At 39.5% G+C, this 21,890-nt stretch overlaps 1 protein-coding gene across 1 annotated transcript in view; it reads right to left on the bottom strand.

Annotated features, from left to right (window-relative positions):
- Positions 1–21,890, bottom strand: part of LOC126161814 (tRNA-dihydrouridine(20) synthase [NAD(P)+]-like) — a 78,699-nt gene that overhangs the window by 37,070 nt on the left and 19,739 nt on the right. The window contains exon 3 of the mRNA XM_049917915.1: positions 10,473–10,805. Coding sequence (XP_049773872.1) covers positions 10,473–10,805 — 333 coding nt within the window. The remainder of the gene's footprint in view (positions 1–10,472; positions 10,806–21,890) is intronic.

Raw genomic sequence — 21,890 nt, 5'->3', positions numbered from 1 at the left:
CCATTCAGCATCAATGTGCATCAAGAGCATATCTGCCAATATCTTATCAAGAGTATTCAGTGAGATGTTATTAGAGTGTTCAGTGTGTTGGTGGTTGGCAGTTTTCATTCTGTAGGTGATGTCACAATTTGAAATTACCTTTGATACTTGTCTTGACGGGAAAACTTTTCCATGATCAGAGATCATCAAATGGGGTGCCCTGTGTTTCAGGATGACATCTTGAAGAATGACCCTTGCAATTTCCGGAGCTTCAGCAGCCGGCACAGATTTGGTGACAGTGTAGCAGCTGAGGTGGCCAGTGTAGCCTGTTATCCACAACTCCTGTTTGTTGTCTTCAGGAACCTCCCCAGTATGTCAACTCCAATCTGGTGGCATGGCACTCCTGCAGCTGGAATTGATACCATATGCCTCAGAGGTAAATGCAGCATGTGTTTCTGATGCTGGAATTCCTTACAGTGGTTCACATTGTGGCTGGCCAGTGATACCTGCATCTGATTCTGTCTAGAGTCTTCACAAATTCCAGGTGACTAGATATTGGGGCCTCATGGAGAAACTTCAGGATAGTTGGCCACAGATGAGCTGGGGTCACAAACAATTATTTCCACCCACAACAGATCATAATTCCTCTTATACAATACTCTGTTCATTAATTGGAATTCTACTTTGGTTGGTTCCCAATTCTTCACGGCTTATATGGTTGCCAACAATACTGGATCTTCCTCCTGATTGTCAGTAATGTCATTTAATTTAGTGACGACTGCAGTCAGCATCGTTGTGGTTGCATTCATTTTTTTATACCTCTGTGATGTGCTCCTGAAGCCTCAGTGTCCATCTCCCTAATCGAGATGACAGATCCCTCTGGTTAGTCAGTCAGCACGGATATTTGGAGGTCCATCACAATGGTGAATGTTTCACCAAACAATCAGAACTTGTTGATGGCCCAAACAACTGCAAAGCACTCTTCTTCCATTGCAGAGTAGTTAATCTCAGACTCTGAGAATACCTGGAAGCATAAACTACCAACTTTTCAGTATCTCACAGTATCTGCACTAGAACTGCACCTATCCCACAACTGCTAGCATCAATGTGAAGTTATGTCTCAGCATTATCATCATAATTTGCTAAACCTGGAGAAGATATTAGCACCTCCTAAAAGGCAAGGAAAGACCCTTCTTTCACATTATCTCAGGGATGTTTGGTTCCTCCCTGGCAGTAGTTCTTCCAAAGATCATGTCATTGTGCAGACGTTCTTTATGAATCACTAGTAGTATGAATAGCATGAACAAATTCTAAGAACATCTCTCACTTCACAAATATGACAATGAGTCAGAAAATCTGTGTCTGCTCTTATTTTCTTTTGATCAGATGGACTCGACTGGCATTTATTAGTGGTCCTAAGATTTTTTATTTCTTTGCTGGCTAAAAGGCTCCTTTCAGATTCAGGTGGAGGCCTGAAGTCTGAGCACATTTCAACATGGTCAGGTGGCTTACATGTTCTCCAAATGTCCTTGAAAAAATGGCAATGTCACCCAGATAGCAAAGACATGTCATCCACTTAAGGTGTCAACACCTGTACGGAGGGTAGGGAAGTATCTGACGATAACCCTGGATGCGAAACTACCGTGGATCCCTCACACAAGGGATATATGTTCAAAGCAAAAGGTACCCTTATGAGCACTAGAACAGCCTGTGGGAAAAACTGGGGCGACATCCCAAGGGTATGTACCATAAATACACAACTGTAATAAGACTTACGATATTTAAGGGGCATATGGTGGAACAAAGTAGAACAGAAGGTGGCTGCTAAGCAGCTTGGCAACGTGCAGAGACTGACATGCTTAGCCATAACAGGCAGAATTAGTAGCACACCCACTGCTGGAATGGAGACCAGGCAGGACGTACCATCATTAAACTTGTGGGTTAAAATAGAGGTAGTGGTAGGGGCTTACAGGCTAAAAATTGGAAATAACTGGATACCTTTATGATATCCCAAACCCCACATTGGTATAGGAATTTGTGAATGTAGGAAGGATCAGAGAAATGTCAGCTAACTGTACAATTCCTTCCAGCTGCTTCAATAAACCTTTCCATGTAACAAGTGGAAGTAGTGGGGAGCAGTGTTTTAAGAGACACCATGCAAAAGACATACTCTGGTTTACTGACAGGTCAAAACCAGATAAAGCGCTATGGCTGAATTATATGGGATACAGCCTAGACTAGAGAGTGTAATCTCTCTAGGGAAGCTGGTCATGGTATTCCAGATGGAAATTTCCATTATCAGGGTGTGCGCCAAGGAGAATATGCATGGCCACTACAAAGATAGTAGCATCTACATTTATTGAGACAGCCAAGAGCTCCGAAATTTCTATCAGCCCCTGCAATGAGATCAATGGTCATTGGTAAACCTGCTGGTCACTCAGGAATCAATAGCAACAAACAAGCTGATAGGCTGGCTATGAGAGGTCTGACAACTCCAGATATTGGACCAGAACATGTCCTAACCATCACTATGGTGATGGTTAAATCAGAACTATGAAACTAGATCAGAAAGCAGCATGTAGAATATTAGACTAGGATCCAAAAACAAAAATGTGGAAAGCTACAGATGCCAAAGCCGTGTTTTAAGAGAAGTTCTGTGATCCTGGCTTTAAATAGGAGACAGGCTATACTCACGGTAGGACTAACAATAGGTCATGGGAACTTTATGAAACACCTACACATGTTTGGTACACAGAAAGAAGTCCCTAGATGTAGGCTGTGTGGTAATGGTGATGATACTGCACCACATCTAATCTTCCAATGTGAAGCACTGGAGATCAGAAAGACAGATAATATTCAGGTTGTCAAGTACTGAAGAAATCATGTCTAATAAAGAGCTACAAGTAAAGAGCCTTCAATTAGTGGTTAGCTTTACTAGAATCAAAGGAAGTGATATCACATAATAAGCCTTGTTTCTGTGTGGGCAATAATTAGACAGGACCCGTGTTGTTTTTATCTTCCTTATGAAATCACATCAAGAGATTGAAGTAGGTTCCCCCTCACACGCTCGAAGGTGGCTGAATCATTACATAGTCCAAAAGGCAACAGAGACCAACAGAAGTTATGAAAACAGTCTTTTCCTGCTCAACCTCGTCAGCCTTGATTTGCCAGTATCCATCTACATGTCCATATATGAGAAATACTTTGCTCCTCTCAAGCAATCTAGGGTGTCATCAATGTGCGGCAATAAGTAGATATCTTTCGTCATGATTTTGTTCAGTCATCGGAAGTTGACAAAAAGTCCCATGTGCCATCCTTCTTCACAATGACCACAGGAGAGGACCAAGGACACTCTGATGGTTCAATAATGTCATCTTGCAGCATCTCCTCCTGCATTATCTGTCATTCAACCAGCGACATACTGTAAGACAGCCAGTTCATTGGTAAATGATCACCTTGCTGATGTGGTGTTTTACAATGGGCCACTTGGGCTGCCTTTTCCCCACTCCATATGTGAAAGTGCCAAAAAACTGGCACAGAATGGCTAACACTTACCAACATCATTTCTCAGTCAGGTTGTATCCTATTAGCAGTTTGATAGTAGGCTCCTCCCCTGCACTGTCTGTAGTGGTAGCAGAGCATGATTTTTCACTGCTAGCATTAAGTTGCCCTTCCTGGACTAGTTCAGTGGTCACTAAGCACATACCCCTAGGGATAAGTTGTGCTGCTTGTGACAATTAGTGATCCTAAGCTGTCCATAAACATCTACAATGCTTATGATTGCTGCTGGTATGTAGATTTCTTTTGTGAGCCTGAGCAGCTTTCTGCAATCGGCAAAATCTTTGCAGTTTAACAGAGCATCTAGATTGATGACTGGAACTCATATCACTGACGGCATACTTCGATGGAAAACAACCATTCACAGCTATCTTTGTTGTGTTTGCTTGTTGAAACAGTTCTGTCAAATTGGAGCTCTGATCTTCCACAGCCTATACTTGTGATGTACACAAAAAGCGGAAAACATTATGACTACCTCCTAATAAAATGACAAATTCGAAGAACTGTTTTCTGTCACTGATAGTGCAATAAATGTTCCTGTCAGCTGGATGTATTTCCCATTTGCGACTTTCAGCACAGTCACTTTCGAATCAAGGAACGCCTTCTTTAGCTGGTGAGAATAAGCATTCAACATCCAGAAAAGGATGCAGAAGTTGATTAGTGCATGAACAGGTTGGCCATCAATTACATCAATGAAATATTCTGAAATCTTGTCGACTGTCATCCATGGAGGATTTTCATTAGTGATGGCCTCCCCTTCACAGATGGTCCTCTCACATAGGTTTCATGAATTCAGTGGTTAGGTGAGTGGTTGGTAACTTTGTTTGACAACAGAGAATGGTTAAGGCAAGTTGGGGAGCAACCTCATCCAAGGTATGGCAATTAACTTCATTTCACAGGTTGACTATAATTGTCTGCAGTTGAATGGTTTGAACAAAGCTATTGTGATGGTTGATATTTGGTGGCATAATAGCCACCAAAAATTAGTCTTGTTTAGCTGCAGCAGCTTACTGGCATTTTGTCCTTTGTTCTCCAAATACCTGTTCTTCTGTGGGCCATGACACCTGATGTAAGAGTTGGTTGTATCTACATTGGTAAGGTAGTAGATTGTAATTTAATGGCTGCAGCATAAGTATGAGTTAGAAGAGTCCGTTCTTTCTGGTGCATTTGTGTTCCAGATTGGTACTAAAAGCTGATTCACCTGTTCTTCAACATTCTCTTTTATCTCCTGATGTATGGGGTCAACACTGATAGTTGTTATCTCTTGCTTACTCGAACTGACAGTTCTGGCTGCCATAAAACGCTGCATCTCTCCTTTTACAACATGAGATGTGAGAGAGGTGAGATCATGATGATCTTCGACAATTGCTATAGGGACCACATTAGGGAGACAGTCAGACCTCTTTTGTCTGACTCTTTTACAACTGCATTTCCTTGATGCACTGGCAGCAGCTGATGAATTACTCTGTTTTGTGATATCCTTTATCATAATGGCTGGGTACGTACCTTCTGTGACTCCTCTCATCAAGCTTCTGTGATTCTATTGTGTACAAATGGAAGAATGGGACTGCAGCTAATCGATGACTTGTAGAAAACAGATATCCTACAGCTGTAAATTTATGGATTAATTTTATTACACTACCAGTTTTAATGTCTCACTGGCAACAAATTCAAGCCCTAAATGCAAAATGAGATAAGCCATCCAGTCATTTGTGTTTACTAAAGGAACCATTATCTGAAACTGGTTTCTGTAGACATCTTCACAAGAGATGTGGACACTTTTCACATCCAGTGACTCCCATCCAGTAAGTCTCCTCTGACCAGGGGTCCTGTGACTTTTCCGAAGTCTACGCCTTTTTCTAAACTTCACAGTCATTTTCCTTCAGCCCTCATCCTTCCACTTCAACCTTTCTGCCAGAAGAAGGAGCCACTGGCTCCAAAAGCTTGCATACACAATACCTTTCATGTGTGTGTTCTCCTATTGCCACTTGGTGTGTACATTTTTTATATATCCAATTATAAAATATATTTTCAAAAATTGATTATTGTCATTTGCATATTATATCTGTCAGACCTTCTGAGTATGTACATCTTCCTTCCTGATTTTCTTCCTTCCCCCTTCATCTTCTTGTTATTTTCATGCTCTAACTAGTTATCCATCATTTTCATTTGGGACTTGATATTTTCTTTGGGTTAAGATCTCAGTTTTAACTCCTTGATTACCAGTACTTCATATCAGTGCTCTGTAAACATAATCTCAAAATGTTTCTAAATTGTCACCTTTCAAGAAACCTTTTATTATCTCCTTGGTTTGGAATGAATTTTAGTTATCTCTTACAGTTTTGGATATTACACACATCTTCCTTTTCCAAAATCTATTTCCTATCTGCTTTTTTATTATTGTGGATATCTGATTAGAAGTCCTGAAAACTGTAAATTCAAAGTCTGTCTCTTCATTTATATGTTTGTCATGCTCCAGTTATGCCCCTTTCATCAATTAGTATGATGGTAGTTCACTTCTGCATCATTAATGATCTACAATGTAGCACTTACAGCTATACATTAGCTATAAATTTATGAATACTACACTTTTAATAAATTAAATAGCCTAAAGATTGCTGGAGAAATAATGGAGTAATACAGTGTGTGTGTGTGTGCGTGTGTGTGTGTGTTTGTTTAAGTAAATAGAAATAATAGCAGGTATGAAAGTTTTCTTTATTAATTGTGCTTAAACTAAATTAAACTGAACACACACACACACACACACACACACACACACACACAGCTATACTGTGCTAGCTGAATACACAATGCCAGAACCACAGTTCTGCAGCAAACTGGGTGAGAGGTTGAGTTGTGAGTGTGGAGTGGTCAATGGGAGAAAGGAGTTAGGGAGTAGAAGGGTGGGTTGGGGAAGGGTGGCTGAGGCTTGGAGAGAGGCATTAGGCGCACGGGACACAAATGCAGGAGGGAGAGACAGTCAGTGCACAGGATAGGAATGCGACATACAGGCACTGATACCAATGAGTTTGCGCAGTGCACAATGATGATGACATAGAGAAGTGTACTGGTGAGGGCTGACAGAATACAGGAAGGGGGGGAGTAAGGAAGAGGGTACTGGTGCCACGTGGCGTCATGTGACGGACTGTGCAGCCACTCCTGCTGGAGGTTCGAGTCCTCCCTCGGGCATGGGTGTTTGTGTTGTTCTTAGCATAAGTTCGTTTAAGTTAGTTTAAGTAGTGTGTAAGTCTAGGGACCGAAGACCTAAGCAGTTTGGTCCCTTAGGAATTCACAAAAATTTGAAGTGTACTGGTGCAGAATGAGTGAAGTTAAGGTCCTGGGCTCATTGGAGATGGGAGTGAGGCAGGAGGTTGACAGAGGACGAGGCCAGCAGTAGTACAGAACAAAGTATGTGTTTGGCTTGTAACATATCGCCTGCAGCATCCAGTCTCAATTGGAAGGATTCAGAAACCCATTAACAGTTTAAATCAGAATTCTCATATCAGCAAATCCCCTGTCTTCTCAACATGAATCCAGCATTGAGCAATTTGTTACAGCTTTTCAGATATTGAGTAAAGTTTGGATGCAATGTAATGTACTGGTGAGTGTGAAAAAAAGAGCTCTTTGAATTTTACATATAATTCCCAAATTACTAATCTTAATAAATAATGTGCAATGTTTCAAAGCATCTGTCAAGACACAAACTATCTGCTTTTTCAATTCAACAGTTTTAATGTCACTACATGGAAATTTATCTGATAGTCAAGTATGGACAAATAATCAGGTTTCATCTTTATGTGCAAAAATATAAAATAAGGTCTCCTTGCCACACTAAACTGTCACTGTCATCATCCTACTGAAATTATAACACATATAATTTGAATGATTCACCACCTCTACAGTGCATGTCACTGCATCATTACTGGATCAAAAGCAGATATCCCCCCCCCCCCCCCCCATGTAGTTACAGCGAAGCAATGTTAAGTGCATGTGGGTATTAGCAGATTATGGTTTCTCATCTACAATTACTAGCAAGCAATTTAATTCTATTAATTCATGGCTACCAACAACTACTGTAAAACTAAAATCATTTCCTCATTTTTATGCTGCAAGACACTGCTGTCAGAATATGTGGAAGATCTTAAACCCCCCCCCCCCCCCCAAATACTATATTTGGATACATGCTCAAATTCTACAGTATACTGAAGAACTGACAAAAAAGAAACAAGACTGCTCACATAATTAAGAAACTACTTGTGGTGTATTGATGTATGGCTGTTTCTCAACACAGAAGTGCTATTTAAGCTGAGCAACTCAGTAGCAGTAGATGAGTAATTTCCTAGAGCTAAGTCTTTGGCCTCCACAAGAAAAAGACAGCAGTGAGAAACTTGCCCAGCCTCAGAGAAAACAACATGGAGCAGTTTCCTGAGCAACAGAAGGAATGTGTGTGGGCTCAAATGGATTTCACTTTGAACATTAGCATCGGCAACAATGTATTTTGGAAATACATAACAAATTCTGAGCATTAGTTTCATTTCTTTTGTGATATACCTTGTACAAGACAATTTCTGAGAATTAACAGTAATATTGTACATGCTTTCTGTGATATGTGAAAAGGATGCTTCACGAGTTAGTATAATGTATCAAGCCATCAGAATTACTTATGTATTGCAGTGAAATGAATTTCAAAACACAATGTATAACAAAGACAAATGTTGAGAGAAATGTTCTGGCCATCATCAGAGATACATGAAATTTGGTACCATATTAAAGACGACATACCCCTCAGAGTGGCAGAAGTGTGTGGTATTCGCTGTGAAAGTGACAATATGTATGGTGGACAAACTATTTGCACTACCACTGAGCTTTATACTTAAAACAAATACTAGATAAAACAATGGAAGTTGGCCTCAGCAATGGTGGAACATTGCCTACAGAACTGAGATGACATTCATTGTGAAAATTTGAGAATTTTGGTCCATGCATCATCTTATTGCAAACTAGTGATTAAAAATTCAACAGGGACTCCGTTGCATACAGCACAATAATTTTAGTAAACACAAGGAGTGCACAATTAATAACTCATGTGGAGAGCTTTGAACCCAAGGAATAAACAAGAAAGATTCGTGACAGTTCCAGAGATACAGTAAAGGCAGCATCTATAGTCACATAGTCCCATCATGTTGAGACATTTATTTCTACACCCTGTAAACCACTGTGAAATTCATTGGAGATGGTACTTAGCATAGTACCACATGTTAGGGTTTCTTCTCATTCTCATTGCATATAGAGCACAGGAAGAATCACTGCTTAAATGCTTCTTTGGGCACTGCAATCAGTTTATTAATGTCTTCCTGGTCCTAATGGAGGCCTACGTGGTACTCCACCAGAAAGAGATCAGCCACAATCAGTTAGACTCACTTTCCAGCATGCACAAAATTTACATCAACCTCCGTAAAGTTCTGGACACTGTTGCAACACACACAATACAGAGATGCCATGCTAGTTATAGCAACCAGTAGTTTCTTTCCTGATGAGTATGGCTGTAACTGCTTTCAATAAACTCAAAGAACTGACTATGAACAGTTACCACCAGATTTCTTTTCCAAAATATGTTTATGTGCACCATATTAACCATACTTGAACATTAGGAACACATTAAACTAAAGTGACAAATTGTTTACTTTGAGCAGTTAGTAGCTGTCTTTAAGTTACTTTCAAAATGTGTGACATTTCTGTTGGAACTGTCCATAATAACATCTTCTGACATTTTGAATATCATTATTATTATTATTATTATTATTATTATTATTATTAGTTTGCTTCTACTCCTTTTTTTTTACTCCTCATTTTCAATAAAACTTTTCTCTCTTCCACCTCTTACAATTCGTCATTTTTTATTGTATGAGGTTCATTCAAATGAAACCTGGTCAGTGCATCTACCTTTGCCTTACACATAAGGTGGCACCATGGAACTGCAGGTATGGTGGCATCATCTATTGGCAGAGACTGACACATGTGCACCATTTGATGTTGCATAGCGCCAGTGTGGTTTCACGACGAAGAGAAGGTGGTCACACAAGTTATCGTCCATTCCTGAACATGCAGGTGAGTAAGCAGGATCAATGAGGAGTGATTCAATTTTTGGTGGCAGAGGGAGTTGGAGGCTGTGAAATGTATAGACAGATGAAGGCTGTGTAAGGTGAGTACAGTCTGAGTCACTGAAGTGTTGTGGAATGGTGCAAACTATTCCCTGAGGGGCGCAAGTCACTGGAAGACAATGTTCATCCTGGACAGTCTCATTGTGTCATCAAACTGGAAATGGTTGCGGAAGTGAATACTTTAGTCTTGGACAACCGCAGAATCACTGTGGACAAGATCCATCAGGTACTGGGGATTAGCGTGGACACTGCCCACACCATAATGCATCGACACTTGAACTTTCAAAAAATCAATGCAGTGAAGACGACATTGCAGCAGTTTCAGTGGGAGACACTGGAACATCCACCATACAGTCCTGACCTTTCACCATGTGTCTTTCATGTGTTTAGACCTCTAAAGCAAGCTATTTGCGGACATCGATTCGCAACGGACGACAAAGTGTGTGGCTGGGTCCAGGCCTGGATCTGACAGCAGCCTACTAGCTTCTTCAAGGACGGGATCGACCGGCTAGTGCTGCAATGGGATAAATAAGCCAACAGTTTTGGTGACTATTTTTGAGTATGTGTACTGTGTATAACTACATTTTTGAGTTAATAAAATTGTTACCGTTACTTTACACTAGTGACCGGGTTTCATTTGAATGCCCCTTATATTCTGTAGAAAATGCCATCTTTACCTATAATAATGATTAAAATGTTGTTTAGTAAATCATCTGTGATGTGATGGTTTTTCTCCAGCCCCTTACGTAATTTCAAGCAGTGTAAGATACATACTTGGCAATAACAGGTATATTTAAGTGTTCTGCAATTGCCTTCAGGAAGTCATTATGATTGGAATGCTGTGGCCGTTCATCTCTTGTACGACCATGCACTGCAATTGCTGTTATCCCACTAGATGCTAGTGTTTCACAAAGCTTCAATGTGTCGTCCAGATCAGGTAGAATACGTATTTTGCATGTCACTGGAATATTTACATTCTTCACAAGTGTTGACAGAATGTCAAAGGCCTTCTGTGGTTCTGACAGAAGAGCTGCACCCATGCCACCTTTCACTGAGAATTCCTTTGGACAGCCCATGTTCACATCAATACCAGCAACATCATTTTGCCTGCAAAAAAGAAGATAGCTTGAATAACAGTACTACAAGAAATATAATTAATTATGGAAATTGAAAGCAACAATTAAAAAATTTTCTAGTGAACTTATCTAATAGTTCCTGGAAAATGTTAACTTGTATTTTGTGGAATTTGAAAAGATTTTAATTCTTATATAATACACACAAAAATTTATACTATGTGCTAGTTACAACATTGTATTTTTCAACTTAAGGGGTTTAATCATCCTTTTACTCATGTCCTGTCAACTACAGATTCTTAAACCATGATTCTGCTGAAAAATTAACCACTTTGAAACCTATCTCACAACTGGCATATCCCAGTAACATACTACCTTCTCCTAGCCTTCATATACACATCCTAACGTAATGTCTGTCAAGGAGCTCCTGCAAGAGCTGAAAAATTAAGCAAATTCCAGTGTTACATTGTTGATTTACTTTATTTAAACTTACGACTTGTCGCCTGAATATGTTTCTTATATTTCATTTTATCTGTTTCTACTATCGTGTTGTTATTTCATGTATTGACTCATTCCATGACGATGGAGACTTCTCCTTAATTTGGTCCCACGGAACAATAAATAAATAAATAAATAAATAAAATAATTAAATGTATATCATTCATTGTTGTAATAATTTCATTACTTTTTTTCTATTTTAAGCTCTGAATGAACAAAATCTACTGCCTTCAAACAAAAGCCATCTTGGATAAACTAGGAATGTTTTTGGAAAGGGATTCTAACAAACTCAGTGAACTACACACATGTCAATGACAAGTATTCCACTTATTACTCAGACTTTGAAAAGATTCAACCACATCACATCCAAAGATGAGGGAAACCCTACCAACTTGCCTCCCCTTGTCCCCCTCCCACCTAAAAGTGGTATTCTATTGTCGACTCAATCTGTACAATGTTCAAGTTCATCATAATGACATACTTCCACACCCAGAATCAAGAACTTTTTGACACACCCACCCACTACCTCCTACTGCAGTACAGTGACATATTGGTGTCTCATCTGTGGAAGCAGCCAGCACATGTAGCAGCTGTGCTGCAACTACTTTGCAGCATTCTATATGGATATGACAACTAATTAACCACCTACCAGCATGAACAGCCAATGCATAGTTATCTGTTACCTGATCAATATGAATAATGGCTTGAAAGTATAGATGCAGAAACTTGATCTTTTGATTTGAAAATGTACTGCATACCAGAACAATGATGACATCAACAGCTCCTTCAGTACCCATACCATTTTGTTTCTCCCAACCTACTATCATCATCATAAGCTCCTCTAAACGGCATAAGTGGGAACTGTTCCTCCAGCACATCCTCTCGTCTAGCAGTTCCTATGGCCCAAACTTCCACCAGTCATAATACTAAGCCATTCATTTCTCATTTCTGTAGCTGCTTTCTAATACCTTAGACTTACCCTATCCTACCCTAAAACTACCCTATCATCACATTCTGCTGCCTCCATTTTGTTGTTGTTATCAACTGCATTCTAAATCTTTCCGCTGCTGCTATGCTGCACCGCCAATACTTTCCTATCCAAATACACCTCTCCAGATTACCCTTATGTTAAGCCAACCACTTATGAAAGATTACTAATGCTGTTGTTGTTGTTGCTGTCTTCAGTCCTCAGACTGGTTTGATGCAGCTCTCCATACTACTCTATCCTGTGGAAGCTTCTTCATCTCCCAGTACTTATTGAAACCCACATCCTTCTGAATCTGCTTAGTGTATTCATCTCTTGGTCTCCCTCTACGATATTTACCCTCCACGCTGCCCTCCAATGCTAAATTTGTGATCCCTCGATGCCTCAGAACATGTCCTACCAACCGGTCCCTTCTTCTTATCAAGTTGTGCCACAAACTCCTCTTCTCCCCTATTCTATTCAATACCTCCTCATTAGTTATGTGATCTACCCATCTAATCTTCAGCATTCTACTGTAGCACCACATTACGAAAGCTTCTATTCTCTTCTTGTCCAAACTATTTATTGTACATGTTTCACTTCCATACATGGCTACACTCCATACAAATACTTTCAGAAACGACTTCCTGGCACTTAAATCTATACTCGATGTTAACAAATTTCTCTTCTTCAGAAACACTTTCCTTGCCATTGCCAGTCTACATTTTATATCCTCTCTACTTCGAATATCATCAGTTATTTTGCTCCCCAAATAGCAAAACTCCTTTACTACTTTAAGTGTCTCATTTCCTAATCTAATTCCCTCAGCATCACCCGACTTAATTCGACTACATTCCATTATCCTCGTTTTGCTTTTGTTGATGTTCATCTTATATCCTCCTTTCAAGACACTGTCCATTCCGTTCAACTGCTCTTCCAAGTCCTTTGCTGTCTCTGACACAATTACAATGTCATTGGCGAACCTCAACATTTTTATTTCTTCTCCGTGGACTTTAATACCTACTCCGAATTATTCTTTTGTTTTCTTTACTGCTTGCTCAATATACAGATTGAATAACATTGGGGACAGGCTACAACCCTGTCTCACTCCCTTCACAACCGCTGCTTTCCTTTCATGTCCCTCGACTCTTATAACTGCCATCTGGTTTCTGTACAAATTGTAAATAGCATTTCACTCCATGTATTTTACCCCTGCCACCTTTAGAATTTGAAAGAGGGTATTCCAGTCAACACTGTCAAAAGCTTTCTCTAAGTCCACAAATGCTAGAAATGTAGGTTTGCCTTTCCTTAATCTATTTTCTAAGATAAGTCGTAGGGTCAGTATCTCCTCACGTGTTCCAACATTTCTGCGGAATCCAAACTGATCTTCGCCGAGGTTGGCTTCTATCAGTTTTTCCATTCATCTGTAAAGAATTGGTGTTAGTATTTTGCAGCTGTGACTTATTAAACTGATAGTTCAGTAATTTTCACATCTATCAACACCTGCTTTCTTTGGGATTGGAATTATTATATTCTTCTTGAAGTCTGAGGGTACTTCGCCTGTCTCATACATCTTGCTCAGCCGATGGTAGAGTTTTGTCAGGACTGGCTCTCCCAAGGCCGTCAGTAGTTCCAATGGAATGTTGTCTACACCCGGGGCCTTGTTTCAACTCAGGTCTTTCAGTGCTCTGTCAAACTCTTCATGCGGTATCGTATCTCCCATTTCATCTTCCTCTACATCCTCTTCCATTTCCATAATATTGTCCTCAAGTACATCGCCCTTGTATAGACCCTCTATATACTCCTTCCACCTTTCTGCTTTCCCTTCTTTGCTTAGAACTGGGTTTCCATCTGAGCTCTTGATAATCACACAAGTGGCTCTCTTTTCTCCAAAGGTCTCTTTAATTTTCCTGTAGGCAGTATCTATCTTACCCTTAGTGAGATAAGCCTCTACATCCTTACATTTGTCCTCTAGCCAGCCCTGCTAAGCCATTTTGCACTTCCTGTCGATCTCATTTTTGAGACGTTTGTATTCCCTTTTGCCTGCTTCATTTACTGTGTTTTTATATTTTCTCCTTTCATCAATTAAATATTTCTTCTTATTTTCTCCTTTCATCAATTAAATATTTCTTCTTATTTTCTCCTTTCATCAATTAAATATTTCTTCTGTTACCCAAGGATTTCTACTAGCCCTCGTCTTTTAACCTACTTGATCCTCTGCTGCCTTCACTACTTCATCCCTCAGAGCTACCCATTCTTCTTCTACTGTATTTCTTTTCCCCATTCCTGTCAATTGTTCCCTTATGCTCTCCCTGAAACTCTGTACAACCTCTGGTTTAGTCAGTTTATCCAGGTCCAATCTCCTTAAATTCCCATATTTTTGCAGTTTCTTCAGTTTTAATCTACAGTTCATAACCAATGGATTGTGGTCAGAGTCCACATCTGCCCCTGGAAATTTCTTACTATTTAAAACCTGGTTCCTAAATCTCTGTCTTACCATTATATGATCTATCTGATACCTTCTAGCATCTCCAGGATTCTTCCATGTATACAACCTTCTTTTATGATTCTTGAACCAAGTGTTAGCTATGATTAAGTTAAGCTCTGTGCAAAATTCTACCAGACGGCTTCCTCTTTCATTTCTCTCCCCCCATCCATATTCACCCACGATGTTTCCTTCTCTCCCTTTTCCTAATACCGAATTCCAGTCACCCATGACTATTAAATTTTCGTCTCCCTTCACTACCTGAATAATTTCTTTTATCTCATCATACATTTCATCAATTTCTTCATCATCTGCAGAGCTAGTTGGCATATAAACTTGTACTACTGTAGTAGGCATGGGCTTCGTGTCTATCTTGGCCACAATAATGCGTTCACTACGCTGTTGGTAGTAGCTTACCTGCACTCCTATTTTTTTATTCATTATTAAACCTACTCCTGCATTACCCCTATTTGATTTTGTATTTATAAGCCTGTATTCACCTAACCAAAAGTCTTGTTCCTCCTGCCACCGACTCTCACTAATTCCCACTACATCTAACTTCAACCTATCCATTTCCCTTTTTAAATTTTCTAACCTACCTGCCCAATTAAGGGATCTGACATTCCACGCTCCGATCCGTAGAACGCCAGTTTTCTTTCTCCTGATAACGACGTCTTCTTGAGTAGTCCCCGCCCGGAGATCCGAATGGGGGACTATTTTACCTCCGGAATATTTTACACAAGAGGACGCCATCATCATTTAATCATGCAGTAAAGTTGCATGCCCTCAGGAAAAATTACGGCTGTAGTTTCCCCTTGCTTTCAGCCGTTCGCAGTACCAGTACAGCAAGGCCGTTTTGGTTAGTGTTACAAGGCCAGATCAGTCAATCATCCAGACTGTTGCCCCTGCAACTACTGAAAAGGTTGCTGCCCCTCTTCAGGAACCACACGTTTGTCTGGCCTCTCAACAGATACCCCTCCGTTGTGGTTGCACCTACGGTACAGGTATCTGTATTGCTGAGGCACGCAAGCCTCCCCACCAACGGCAAGGTCCATGGTTCATGGGGGTACTAATGCTAATTAAAAATAAAGACACATAACTCTTAGAAATTTGGTTTGTCTTATCAATAAATGATCACTATACTACTTAATGCTATTCATACTTGTTGTGGTCCTCAGTTTCAAGACTGGTTTGATGCAGCTCTCCATTCTACTCTATCTTGTGCAGTTCTTCATCTCTGAATAACTACTGCAACCTACATCCCTCTGAATCTGCTTAGTGTATTCATCTCTTGATCTCCCTCTATGATTTTAACCCCCCCCTTCCCCCCGAACACACACACACTTCCTTCTGATACTAAACTGATGAGTCCTTGATGTCTCAGAATGTGTCCTACCAACCAATCCCTTTTTCTAGCCAAGTTGCGCTACTTATTTCTTCTCTCCCCAATTCCACTCAGCACTTCCTCATTATTTACATTCTTCTGTAGCACTACAGTTCAAAAGCTTCTATTCTCTTCTTGTCTAAATTGTTTCACTTCCACACATGGCTACATGCCATGTAAGCACATTCAGAAAAGACTTCCTAACAGTTGGATCTACATTCGATGTTAACAAATTTCGCTTCTTCAGAAACACTTTTCTTGCCACTGCCAGTGTAAATTTTATATTCTCTCTACTTCAGCTGTCATCAGTTATTTTGCTGCACAAATAACAAAACTCATCTAAAACTTCTAAGTGTCTAAAATATAAACTTAGGCTTCCATGGCCATTGTCACAATAAATTAAATTTTTCTGGGTTTGTGACCACATTATCCATACATAAAACTACCGACATTTCAGTCACTGTTGCAAGTGACCTCTTCAGAGCGTTTTTCTTTACAGTAAGCAAAAACACCCTGAAGAAGGTCACTTACAACAGTGACTAAAACGTCGGTAGTTTTACATATTGACAATGTGGTCACAAACCCAGAAAAATTGTATTCATTTTACGTGCATTGTCTCCTAATCTAATCTCCTCAGCATCACCTGTTTCACTTCTACTACATTCCATTATCTTTATTTTGCTTATTTATGTTCATCTTATATCCTCCTTTTAAGACATTGTCCATTCCATTCAAATGCTCTTCCAAGTCTTTTGCTACCATTGACAGAATTGCAGTGTCATCGGCAAACCTCAAAGTTTCAGTTTCTTTCACCTTAACTTTAATTCCTACTTTTTTCTTTGCCTCTGCCCCCTCCCCCCCCCCCCTCCCGTTTACTGTTTGCTAAGTGCACAGACTGAATGTTGGACCTAGATTAAAAACCTGTCTCACTCCCTTCTCAACCACTGCTTCCCTTTCAGCCCCTTGACTCTTATAACTGTCATCTTCTTGTTTCTGTACAAGCTGTACGTAGCCTTTTACTCCCTCTATTGTACTCGTACTGTCTTCAGAATAACAAAGAGAGTATTCCACTCAACATTGTCAAAAGCTTTCTCTAAGTCTACAAATGTCTTAAACATAGGTTTGCCTTTCCTTAACCTCTGTTCTGAGATAAGTTGTTGGGTCAGTTTCCTTGTGTGCTGCTTCATTTCTCGGAAATGCAAACTGACCTTCCCCGAGGTCAGCTTCTACCAGTTTTTCCAATTTTCTGTAAAGGATTTGTGTCAGGTTTTTTTTTGCAACCATGACTAATTAAACTGATAGTTCAATAATATTCACAACCATCAGCATCTGCTTTCTTTGGAATTATAATTATTATATTCCTCTTAAGGTCTGAGGGTATTTTGTTTGTCTCATACATATTGCACACCAGATGGAACAGTTTTGTCATGGCTGGATCTCCCAAGGCTATCAGCAGTTGACAGAATGTCATCTACTCTAGGGGCCTCGTTTCAACTTACAAGTTTCAGTGCTCTGTCCAATTCTTCTCACAGTATCATATCCCCCATCTCATCTTCACCTACGTCCACTTCCAGTTCTTTAATACTGCCTTCAAGTTCATCATCTTCAAACAGGCCCTTTACATACTCCTTCCACCAGTCAGCTTTTCTTTCTTTTCTTAGGACTATTTTTCATTTTAGCTCTTGATATTCGTACAGCTGCTTCTCTTTTCTCCAGAGGCCTCTTTTAATTTTTTCTTAGTGATATATGCTTCTAAATTGTTACGTGTCTTCTAGTCATTCCTGCTCAGCCATTTTGCACTTCCTATCAACCTCATTTTTTAGACATTTGTATTCCCTTTTGTCAGCTTCATTTGCTGCATTTTTATATTTTCTTATTTCATCAATTAAATTCAATATCTCTCGTGTTATCCAAGGATTTCAACTCGGCCTTGTGTTTTTACCTATTTGATCCTCTGCTGGCTTCACTGTTTCATCTCTCAAAGCTACCCATTCATGCTTAAGCCAGTTAAAAGAAACCAAAGAGAATTAGAAGGAAAGCTGATACTTTGGAGAGGAGGATGAAGAAGAAAAAGAAGAAGAAGAAGAAGAAGAAGATGAAGAAGAAGAAAAGAAAGTTGCTACCTCCTCAGTTATATTAAATAGCTGATGTTTATCTCCTATTAGTTGCATAATATTTATTGGATTGCATCGGTATCTTTCAGAGAAAATGGTTACCTACATCTATATGTACAGGGTGTTTATAATTACACTCTCACCACTCGAGCTACACTGATAGATAACTATTTACCATATGAGTACCCAACTTTATAGGAATGATGTTCAGACCGTGCACTGCAAGATTTGTGTTGTTAGTAGTGTTAGTATCATGACTTGCCATTAGGAACCAATACTGGTGCAGCAATGCAGGACTGAAATACAAGCATCACTGCACATTACAGTTGCAGACAGTCAACATGGGTCTGGACAAGATGTGTTGGGTTTTACCGTAAAGCTGTTTTATCAAAACAGCACCAACAGTGCTGCTGCTCATCACTAGTATCACCTCATTAAAAGAATACAGACAGGTTCTCCTTCCCCACCACGATTGAAGAACATGGTTCTAAAGTTCAAATTAACTGGTGACTTAGGGACTGCTTCCAGGAGATTAAAACAGCCAATTGCACCACAAATTGCTGAAGAAGTTCCTTCTGTTATGACTGAGAATCCTGGATCCAATATGTGACCTACAAGCAGTGCATGAGCTATGTTATGACAACTGAACATTCCATGGTCCACTGTTCAAAAAGTGCTGTGAATAATTGTGAAATGCTATCTCTTCTAGTGAGGTTCCAGGCCGTTGTGTGTACAAATGGTCCTCACATTCAGCAGTGTTCATAACCTGGGACGTAAACATGGTATGCAATTAATGAACGTTATCCTCTCATGAGGAAATAAAATGTGTTTCTTTCAGTGGTTTATTCATTATTTCTCTTCCACATGTCCTTAAAAATGCTTCCACAAAGCTTCAGTGTCCTATGATCACTCACTTTTCATGGGGGCCTCTCAAGTCACGAAAGTTTAATCACTAACATAACCACCCTGTGTGATGTTACTAAATTTGACTACAAAGGTTAACAGTCAAGCTTATTGGTTGTATCAGTTTCAACTTTTTTTGTCATTTTCAATAGCTCATGAAGCCCCTTGGCCAATGGCTGCATCAGAATGTGATAGGCACGAGCAGCTCCTCAAGGCTCCTACAAGAAAACCCCTAATAATGGAGAATGACTAAAAAGTTGAAACTTGTATAACCAATAACCAAAAATTTCATGAGACTGTTAAATGATAAGCACTGTAGTCAAACTGCTTACTTGCCATGCACATAACAGAACTTTTCCATTTTTCATTCTAGATATTCCCATAATTTGTAGACAGAGCAGCTAATGAAGAATGTTTGAAATTTTCTTTTGAACTAACTGGGATTCCAAGTATCGTGCTCTTTGTTAGCTGAGAGCATACTGAATACCTTTGCACCAGAGTACATACCTCCACTCTGATCCTTACACAAGAAGACAAAGTCCACATGAAAATTATTTTTGTGTATTATACTGTGACTGTATAGATAACTGTTCAGCTGAAATTGAGTTTTACTGTCAGCAACAAAAACCATCACGGACTAAATGTACAGGGAAGTGTGTATATGAATTCCAAGACCATTAAAGAGGCATCTGGAAGCTGTGCACTTATCTTCTTTATGCAAAATTTTTACTGTTCTCTTCTGCTGAATTAATATTTTATTTACTTTATGTGCTCTGCCTTACAACACTACAATAAGCAAAAATATGCTAGATAAGCTAACAGACTTGTCTTTGTGTCAACAAGGGAAATGCTTTACAGGGCAAAATGTACTGAATTCAGATTCTTGGCTAGTTTATCCATGTATTGGCCACATTTAACTCATAATATAACTGGAGCCTGAGAAAATATATGCAATGCTTTTTTTAGTGTACAGGCATTAATATGTACTGTGGTGCTAATCAGTCTCTTTGCTTGTTTAAGATCACATAAAACAAGTTTCTGTGTGATTAAGATTTAGACTGTTTGCCATGAACCAGCAGTAAGTCTGTTTGACTATTATCTGACCTACATCTGGTAAATGATGGTAGCAGGGCTTTGTCAGGGCTTTGATTATCTATCATCATGCTCTGAAATGAGGGATATCTTATCCAAGATCCTTTCCACAACATCCTAGTCCATCCCTACACAACTCCCAATCCCAACTCCTTGGCACGGGAAACATATTCCTGTGGAAGACCCAGGTGAAAGACCCACCCAGTTCATTCACACAGCACTTCCTATTCCAGTCTTGTCACAATCTTATACAACCACATCAGAGGCTGGGCCACCTGTGAAAGCAGCCATGTCCTACATCAGCTTTGCTGCTATTACTGCACAGCTTTTTATACTGGTATGACTACCAACCAGCTGTTCATCACAATGAATGGTCACTGCCAAATTGTGGTCATGAGTTTGATAGACCACCCAAGGGCACAACATGCAGCTTAACATAATATGCTTGATTTTAGTAGCTGCTATACAACCCAGGCCATCTGGATCCTCTCCTCCACCACCAGCCCAGATGGGCATTGTCCTTACAACACATTCTCCACTCCCGAAATTATCCCTGCCTCAACCTATAGTAACCTATCACCACACACTCTCCACCACACACTGCCAGACTGTGCTCTTATTTCCCCACCCAACTCCAGATTCCTACTATCATTCACATAACAGTTGTATTCCGGTCCAGGCTGCCAGAGATAGCAATTGTGTGTGTGTGGTGTGCTTGCTTGTGTTAATGTATGTATGTTTTCCTTTCTGAAGAATGCTTTGGTCGAAAGCTAAATGTGTAACAGTCTTTTCATTTTGCCAGTGTGCACCTCAATATGTCATCTTTACAGTGAGTAGCAATCTATCCTTGTCCTAATATTATTGATATTTCATCATGCCGTTTCCACTGTTTAATTATGTCTGGTAAAGCTGAGTTCAAACCCTTGATTAGCAAACTTGGCCATCAGCAAATCATACAACTTATGAACCTTCTTTTAGAGTCATTTGAAGATCATTTATGTAGGTTAGGGATCAGTACCCACCTTTGTGGAAGTCACATGTTATGTTCCCGCTTTCTAAGAGTAGTTTCATGTACTGCTTTCTCTCAGGAAAATCCTTTGCAAAGCCAAGCAGAGAGGCAGTTAACAAGTTCCACTCATATAAATGAGTCGGTATTATATAACAAGTCACCTTCTCTAAAGCTTTTGAAAATATTGGTTTACCTCCATTTTTACAGGTGTTACTACAGCATATTAAAGTCTATCAAGAACATGTTCTCAATAACTGACTTATCACAAATATAATGTGAGGGTAGTCCTGTCAAGTTAGCACAAGATTTTAATACTCTGCTACAAACATCATTATAATCAGCACAATTAGTGCCTTATGTAGTGACCTGACTTCGCAGTATCATTAAGGACTGTATTTTTGAAAATAATGTCTATTAGCTGCACATGTAGTGCCTGCACAAGTAATTCTAAAGCATATTTATTTGGCTGTTTATTAGTGGATTCGATGTTTGTTCACACTATGGGGAAATAATCACTGAATTTGAAACCTATCTTCTGGGGGCTCCATTTCATTTGGATCATTATTTTTGTTTGTTCTTGTTAAATAACATATCACATTGCTTTTGAATTATTATTGGAATGTTTTATTTATTTTACATGGTACATATATTTCACTTTTTTAAATATAAA

The sequence above is a fragment of the Schistocerca cancellata genome, chromosome 2, assembly GCF_023864275.1.
Source record: "Schistocerca cancellata isolate TAMUIC-IGC-003103 chromosome 2, iqSchCanc2.1, whole genome shotgun sequence".
Classification (NCBI taxonomy): Eukaryota; Metazoa; Arthropoda; class Insecta; order Orthoptera; family Acrididae; genus Schistocerca; species Schistocerca cancellata.
Note: the sequence above shows the minus strand (reverse complement) of the source record. Positions and strands in the feature narration are given on the sequence as shown.